We start from the raw sequence: 8614 nt of genomic DNA on the forward strand, positions 1-8614 counted from the left end.
TTTTTTTTTTTTTTTTTTTTTTTAGATTTGAAACTCAAAATGGTTTGAAATTTACACTCATGCAGTTTTGGTTGTCTTTGTGTTTGCTGTGATTTGAATTTTTGGTGATGTTTCTGCAATTAGAAAATTAGGGTTTTAAAGATGTGAACATTGTGGATTTTGGACTCAGGGATTTAGGCAAAATTGAAACTTTTTTTTTTACCCTTAAAGTAAAAATTTCAACTTGGAAGGTTTGATGATCTGTGATTGATATATATTATAAACTGGTTTATTTTGGAGTTCTAATTGGGTTATGAATTATGATTTCACCTTCTAAAATTGTATATCTTATAAGCATATGGTTTTGTATGTACTTCTCAATTTGTTTTGCTGTTGAGTAAATTTGGTTTGTTTTATCACATAGTGAAGAAGTAAGTCTGTTGATTTGTGAAATCTAGGCTTTGTGGTTGTGGACATGAACTTCTGCTTTTTGTAGTTTGTTTTATGAGTTCTGTTCTCAAGAAAGGGTTTAACTTTGTGCTAATGATCATATATTTTATTTTCAGGAGCTTGAATCTATGGCAGATCCTATGAGGAAGGAAGTCAATTGGGTGCGTAAGAAGATTGATAGTGTCAATAAAGAACTGAAACCATTAGGCTCTACGGTTCAAAAGAAGGTATATATACTTTTCAAGATCAGTTGCTTCATTCGATTACCCGATTAAAGTATGTCTAACTACCGGTTGCTATTAAAAGTTTTGGTCTTTTACCAGACCCAAACTCAATCCTAAATGTCAGCTGTATAGGGTTTTGGGTTGTTATGGTGTTGACAAAAGATTTGTGGGTTCACAAAAGTCAATATTTTAGGACTTGTTTTGGTATTTGCTTCTTGATTCAATAAACAAAACCCAAAAGCTTATGTTTTTTTTGTTGTGTGATGATATGAAAACAGGAAAGGGAATACAAAGAAGCATTGGATACATTCAATGAGAAGAATCGTGAGAAAGTTCAGCTGATCACCAAGCTAATGGAGGTTAGTTTCGAGTTCTTGGTTTTTATTTCGTTGAATCAATAGAACCGAGTTTTTATTTTCGCGCTTATTAACCTTAATGGTTTGTGTTCTGTTTTCTTAAATTTCTCCCTGGGGAGATGGGACAGTTGGTTGGAGAAAGCGAGAAGCTGAGGTTGAAGAAGCTGGAGGAGCTAAGCAAGAGCATTGACACCGAGTGAAAAGCTTATCTCACAAGACAAGACCAACCTATCAAGAACTAATTTGGGTTTAGGGTTATATGGTTTTATATTGTGTATTTACTTTTTTTTTTTTTTTACATTTTGGAATGTTTGCTTAGTTTTTGGGTGTTTTAGTTTTTTTATTTTATTTTATTTGGCTATGATTTGTGGGTTGATTTGTAAAATTATGATGGGTTTTTTCGTGTTTTTGATTAACCATTAGTAGGGAACGGAAATGGGATTAGGCTACTGAATGCTAAACGGTTTGTAAGTTTGAATTTATTTATTTTGTTTTTTCTTTTGAATATTATTTTATTTTTAGCTTTATTTTAATTTCTTTTCCCCCCAAACTATGTTTAGCTTTATGATAAAGTAGCCTCTCGCCGTCAAGAGCGTGTATAGTGCTTTTGAAATCGTCTCTCGTCTAAGAAAATCATGACTCTTGCTTGACCCACACAATAGACTTAGACTCGATAAATTCAGGGTTTAAACATTTTCCAATTATTGTATGTCAAATATATTACTAGATTACGAACCTCCCTTAACTTTTGTATCAAAATGTAAAACAAAAAGGTAAAAATATTCCATCATTTACTGATATTTTGTTGTGCTCTTCAAGTATTTCCATTATCTTATCTCTGTATCAGATTATTCCATTGAGCTGGTAAGATTCGATCTAAATTTATATATACTACCAAACTATTACATGATCTGGAAAGCAAATGCTTTTATGATATATAGTGGAGAACTAATTTAACATATATTTGAACAGCGTGCCCATTTTCTTTAGGCCCATCTTACAAACGGATATAAGTTCTTTTAGCTGTTTTCTTTTGATTATTAACTTTTGAATGCTTTCGTATGAAAACACTTGTAGACAGTGGAAAGAAAAGAGTAATTGTTCTGTAGGGACTAGGGAGATCCGGAGATGTCGTGTTCTTGAATCAAGTAGTTTTAAGATAATAAATTAGGCTTAACAAGTGGAGAATGATCATTAGCTGATTTTTTAAAATCCACAAAAGAGGTCTTTCAAGGTTCAAGAGAAAATAACCTCAATAGGCTTTTTTTTTTTATTTGGGCGTGTTTTAAAACACTCAATTCTAAATAACACAAACCCAACCAAAATCAAAACACAAATTCAAAAGGAAATCGTAGGAAAAAAAGAAACACCTTTAATCCGATAATGTAGAAAAACGAAAAAAAAAAAACCCTAGAAATATATCCAGGAAGATGACAAAACGCCACAAACTCAAACCATAGACGATGTGCTCAGTACTTGTAATCCTTCACGTGAAGGCTCTCAGCTGCTCCATCACCAAGCTTGGCATCACCCTTGTAGGTTCCAAGAGTGGCTTCTGAGTTAGCCTTGCACCTCACATACAAAGCCTCTTGAGCTGCCTTAACATTTTCCTCTTTGCCCGCCCATGTCTTCAAGGTAGACTGCTGCAACGCACGTCCGAAAGAGAAAGACAATGACCATGGCTTCTTGGTCTTCAACTGGTTCATTGCGTTCAAGTTCCTGGTAGCTTCTTCCTCACTCTGTCCACCAGATAAGAAGACGATGGCTGGAACAGCTGCTGGGACGGTTCTCTGAAGGGCACGGACGGTGTGCTCAGCGATGACTTCAGGTGAAACCTTGGGGCTGTCTGATCCTGGTGTAACCATGTTAGGCTTCAAGAGGGTTCCCTCAAGCAAGACGTGGTGGTCGCTAAGAGCCTTGTAGCAAGCTGCAAGGACACGCTCAGTCACGGCAGCACACTTCTGGATGTCATGGGATCCATCAACAAGGATCTCAGGCTCGACAATTGGTACAAGACCGTTCTCCTGGCAGATAACAGCGTATCTAGCTAATCCATAAGCGTTCTCATGGATGGATAGCTCAGATGGCTCGTTCTCGCCGATCTTGAGGACTGCACGCCACTTGGCGAAACGAGCACCAGCTTCGTAGTACTTCTTGCAACGGTCACCGAGACCGTCAAGACCTTGAGTGGTGGTCTCACCGTTAGTTCCAGCAAGCTCAACGGTACCCTTGTCAACCTTGATACCGGGAAGAACTCCTCCTTCCTTCAAGATATCAACAAAAAGCTTGCCTGTAACAAAGAATCAACACCATCATCAGTAAGAAACCATCACAAAAACATACATAATATAAAACATAAAGAGAAAAAAAGGATTGAGTTCATACCATCGGAACTCTTTTGGTAAAGAGTCTCCTCGAAGAGGATGACACCGCTGAGGCATGGGAGAGCACCAGGGGCAGTGAAGAGAAGCTCACGAAGGTTACGTCTGTTGGTCTCAACGTTCTCGACGTTGATGCTAGCAAGACGCTTTCCGATGGTACCGGTGGACTCATCAGCAGCCAAAATACCTTTTCCAGGTGTGCCGATGTAGGCAGCGTTGGCGATCAACTCATCTACATATGTTCCAAAACACATAAACAATCAATCACACCATAAGAAACAACCAACAACTGTAAATCAATCTAAAAAGCTTCAGATCGTGAATACTAGATTAGATCCGTTCGCGAACTATATAACAAATCGATAAAACGAAGAAAAAAATCCGAACGAGTCTAAAACTGATGAGAACAGAATCAGATCTACGCTAGTTTTTAGCCATAGAAATCATCGACAGATCCAATTCAACTCTAAAAACAAGCTAAGCTCAAGAATAAACCAGATCTAGACAATTAAACACGCTTAACAAGAAGCAAAACAAGAGATCTAAAAGCTTTTCAGGAATCGAATCACGAATCTAAACAGCAAATCGCTACGAAAGTATAACAAGCAGGAGGGAGAGAAAGAGAGATCGTACCGGCGAATTTGCTGGTGAAGGCAGACATGGTTGGACGGAAAGATCGAGGAAATCAGAGAGAAATTAAAAAGAGAGATGCGGAAGAAGGCAGACGAATGGTGGACCAGTAGAGGAAAAGGGCTCGGGCTTTTTATAGCTGCGGATGCGTCTCTATTGGTTGGTGAGAAATGTTAATTTCTAGGGTCAGATCTTTGCATGTTCCCCAAGAAATAGCTTTTTCAGCCGTTGGATCTTCACATGGTTTTTTTTTTTTTAAGTGGTAGTTTTGGCTAATCTTCGTTCTACCCCTTGTTAGCGTGCAGTCACAGCAAATTATCTAAGGGGTAATTTGGTAACTCCATGTCTTAATTTAACGAGCAGCATGACTTCGGCCTCATTACGGCCCAAACCGTCACGACGAATTATATTTTAATTTATGATTATTTTAATTGATATAAACACTTAATAGTTGACTACGAATCTCAATAGAATATTCTTTATTGAGAAATGTTATGTGTTTCTAGATTCACAAAAAAAAAAAAAAAAAAAANATATCACCATAGATCTGAGATGTAGATGGAGACACATAACCGCAAAACAGCTGCGACTCTTCAAATCAATGAATCATCAACAAAAAACTATCAAATTCTTTTCCCTTCCTACCGACACATGTTGTAGTCTAGAAGTTTTTTTTTTTTATGTTGTTGTGTATTAACATTTTGAACTTTTAAAGGTGTCTTTTAGGATCTTCAATGGGTTTTTTTTATATATCTACTTCCTTTTAGGTTCAAATAATTATAAAATTGATCTTTAGTATATTATAACGGATTACGGGACTTTGACACGTATTTCAGCATTTTTTAATATGTGTATATAATTTTTTTAATAAAGCTCGTTGACAAATAAATTTTAAAAAACTTTATGATCTACTAAAAGTAAAATATGATTATAAATGGAAACAACTGTTCCGATATTCCATACTATTATTTAAGAAAAAATAATAATATAGGATAGGAAATACATTTTATTTGAAGAATAAAATAGGGGGAACAAAGGAAACAAAATCCTTTAACCAGAAAAAAAAAAGAGGAAACAAATATGCCAAAAGGGATGTATGTAGATATTTAGGTGGTCCATTCAATTTTTTTTTTTTTTTTTTGGTCCATTCAACTTTGTAATCGTCAATATCTATTTTTGTTATTTTTTTCCATTTCATCCAATAAACATATGCAGCAACGTTAAACATCAATTTGTTCTTGTATTAGTCATTTTCTATTTCCATCATGACATTTAACATCAAACAAATTGTTTTCTTCTGTAAATTTATGGAGTCTGGTTTTAAAACAAGCCAAAAAAAAAAAACACAGAAAAACGCTGCTATCAATGTTAAATAATTATGACTGAAGTAGAATTCTCAAACGTATCAATCAAGTATTGCTAAAAGGCCATAATGGGATCTTCTCATGTCACATTGAAAACAAGATGATGAGAGAATAAGACACAAGAGGGTGAATCTGAAACTGGGAGGATTCGTGACTTGGCACATCTAATAAACGTAAGGAAGTATTCTCCAGGGGACTACTCTAAGATACTCTGCCCAGATCTCCTTGTACTTCTCTGCGCATCTCACCTCATCTCTTCGTTCTCTCCATATCAACAGTATCAGAAGATATGTTGGGTAGAAATATGGAACCGGAGAACTGAATATATACAAAAAAACATCATCATACAAACACCTTTGGAAAAATGAACTTGAAAGCTTTGGAAAGTTCAAACGGTGGGTCTTAAAAGTAAGAGAATCTCATACTCTATCAATCAATTATACCAGGTTGGAGCTCAACATCGTTTATATAAAGCCAAAGAGACTTAGAAACTTTTGATATTGGTATTAGTTTCTACATGACTTTTGGTGGTGGAAAAATGAACTAAGGAAGAAGAAGATACCTTATTCCACAGGGTAAACTGAAGGAGAGAGCAAGCATCAAGTCGCCAAGGTAATTACAGTGCCTTGCAATTCCCCTGTAATATATTAAAAAAAAGCAACTAAGTTATCGGAAATGTTTCATTGCGGAACTTTCATTTCTATATTCCCAGCATGTGAACAATCAAAGACAGAGACGGCCAAACCAATCAAAGAAACAAAAGAAAGATAATATATCATACCAATAGCCTGAAGCCAGTAACTTTCCACCAACTACCACTGGAGGCTTGCCCCATATAGGTGTTTTTGGGTTCTTCTTAAAGATATGTTTTTGTTTGTTAGCCCCTCGAAAAACCATGTACCTGTCAAAAATGAAATTGAGGGGTTTTTAGTGTAGTTTCTAAGAATGTAAAATTACACAAGACTCAGAACTTACCCTATCAGGAAGACAAGGCAATTGGCTACAATAGCAGGAACTGTTAGTTCTACTTTGTTGTACAAGAGCCACCAGCCCTGTACCATAGAGAAGATAATCCAGTCACAGAGTGATCAAGCATTCAAGAACGATATTGTTTTCGACAATAACTGTAACATGCCTAGAAGATACTATCAATAAATATGTTCTGGTTGTGTTCAAGCTCACAGTTACATGCCTGAATGCTAAAAGTGAAAGGAATCCACAGGAGATCTCCAAACACTAACATGAAGCCCAGTCTCTCTGCAATTATGTCCCACCTGAAAAGGTAAAATCAAAGTACTTGTAATTATGGAAATGTTCATATTTTGGTAAAACAAAAGTGTTTCCTTAACACGCCATGAACTTACGTAGAGGTCATGTATTCTTCATGAACAAAGTAGTCCAATATATATAACTGCAATTATGAAAGTAATCAAAACTAACAAAACACAGATAATCAACTACAGGAAGCAGGAGTTGTAAGTAAACCCAAATTTACCGCACAGAAGATTTGGTAAAGAATCATCGACTGACTCAGTGAACCATCCTGCACACTTTTCTCCAGAATAGAGAGATTGATAAGTAGCCATCCCATCATCCCTGCTCTGACAAAGAAAAACCTACACAAGGAATAATTCCCATCATCATAAACATGCATAATTGTAGATAGTACTAAACTGCTACTCGATATGTGTACTGAGCAAGCTGAAGCAATGATGCAACCCGGGATGTCAAATATAAGAAAAAACGGAAAGATGGATTACTTGAGATCAATGCTCATAAACTGAGGATTCAGCTGTAATCCAAACCACCTATCACATGAAACAAACAAGATGAGGAAAAAAAGAAGCAGTTGTTTGGAAAAAGCAAGTAAAGACAGCTACCAGAACTTAAAGTTTCAGTAGAAAAGTTGAAAAGCTAAGTCACTGCTGCTGTTAACTGAATTAACGCTACGACCATTCGAGGAGCAATTACTCAACACTCTACGAGGTTCTGTAGAATCATAATGTCTAAATCGTTGTCTCAAACACTATATAGTACCAGAGTACAGATTCTTACTTAGCTATTCTCTGGCAGGAGCCAATATATATAACTTAAAAAAACGGTTTATGTGACAAGAAAGGAGGAGATATCCAAATATATTATGTCAGTACCAGTCATGTACAAGATTTCCTGAGACATGAGGCTTTAGGGAAGAACTCTTATCCGAGGAACTTCTCCCAGTAATATACAATGCTAATGTCACCTGACAATATTAAGAAAAATCATGAAGATTACACACTACACCACCCAAGAGCAAATCTGATCCTGTTGTAAATAAGACTAAAACAAAGATAACCTCAATTAGGATTTGATCATCTTACCAAAACACAGAAAATAAAAGTAGTAGAGAGTAACTCAAGACCTCTATCCGCAACAACCTGCAAAACATCTCAATGGTATGAATACAAAGAAAGCAATTCCAGTCTCAACTCACTCATTCGGATTCATAGAAACACACAATTTCAATCTTGGTAACTACACTTACAAGAGGTGATACAATGCCAAGTTTTGCACAGAGTCCCAAAATAGCGACCAACAATGTTAACGCCAATAGACCTGTAAACAAATGTTTGGGGGAATCAACAAAACGAATTGAAATAGAAGTGGCGAAGATCACAGAATTACAGAGAGACTAAATTAAACCATTGCATCGGTAACGAAGTTGAGAGCCATCTGATAAAAGAACGCCGCGTATAACTTTCCCGGGAAGAATTTCTCCGGCGACGGCCAAGTAAACGAAGTAAAACACAAGCACATAAACCTAAGAATTCTCGGAACGGAATTAAAACAGAAATTGATAAAAATCGAACAAAAAATCACAAAAATTTAAATAGCGACATTGAAATCGAAAGCGAATAAGAGAGACAGCTCACAGATTGCGATGATGGAATAAGAGATGGTAGAAGAACACCGAGATCCATATCTAGGAGCATCAGAAGATGAAGGATATCAAAGTAGAAGATGAAGAAGCATTCGAAATCGTTTGTATCGCCCTCTTCGATTTGTTTTTTAGTTTCAAGTATTTTTTTTAGTGGGAAGCTCGTGGACTCTGATGAGCTCTCTCACTTGTGTGATTCGTGGGGGAAATTATCAAAAAGAACCCTTAAACTCTTCATTTATTACGAATAAAGCCTAAAACTAATAAATGTCTCGAACCAAAAAACCAACCTGAACCTAACGGCTTATGTGGG

The 8614-nt window shown here is 36.2% G+C and overlaps 3 protein-coding genes across 4 annotated transcripts in view; 1 reads left to right on the plus strand and 2 right to left on the minus strand.

Annotated features, from left to right (window-relative positions):
- Positions 1-1516, plus strand: part of LOC104791551 — a 2430-nt gene extending 914 nt beyond the window's left edge. The window contains exons 2-4 of one of the 2 annotated variants that reach the window (XM_010517468.2): positions 546-656; positions 932-1012; positions 1129-1516. In XM_010517468.2, coding sequence (XP_010515770.1) covers positions 546-656; positions 932-1012; positions 1129-1209 — 273 coding nt within the window. In that variant the 3' untranslated portion in view covers positions 1210-1516. The remainder of the gene's footprint in view (positions 1-545; positions 657-931; positions 1013-1128) is intronic. The other variant, XM_010517469.2, reaches the window with a different exon arrangement.
- LOC104791552 (fructose-bisphosphate aldolase 8, cytosolic) lies at positions 2245-4146 on the minus strand. Its single transcript, XM_010517470.1, has 3 exons — positions 4024-4146; positions 3395-3622; positions 2245-3299 (listed from the first exon to the last, which is right to left on the minus strand). The coding sequence occupies exons 1-3, from the start codon at positions 4049-4051 to the stop codon at positions 2479-2481; spliced, it is 1077 nt and encodes a 358-aa protein (XP_010515772.1). The 5' UTR covers positions 4052-4146; the 3' UTR covers positions 2245-2478.
- On the minus strand, positions 5363-8502 carry LOC104791553 (delta(14)-sterol reductase). Its single transcript, XM_010517471.2, has 13 exons — positions 8297-8502; positions 8067-8184; positions 7909-7979; positions 7745-7801; positions 7535-7626; positions 7145-7192; positions 6880-7000; positions 6749-6795; positions 6577-6658; positions 6360-6436; positions 6166-6285; positions 5947-6021; positions 5363-5702 (listed from the first exon to the last, which is right to left on the minus strand). Exons 1-13 carry the CDS (start codon positions 8354-8356, stop codon positions 5549-5551), a joined length of 1122 nt encoding a protein of 373 aa, XP_010515773.1. The 5' UTR covers positions 8357-8502; the 3' UTR covers positions 5363-5548.

The sequence above is a fragment of the Camelina sativa genome, chromosome 6 (genome assembly GCF_000633955.1).
Source record: "Camelina sativa cultivar DH55 chromosome 6, Cs, whole genome shotgun sequence".
Taxonomy (NCBI): domain Eukaryota; kingdom Viridiplantae; phylum Streptophyta; class Magnoliopsida; order Brassicales; family Brassicaceae; genus Camelina; species Camelina sativa.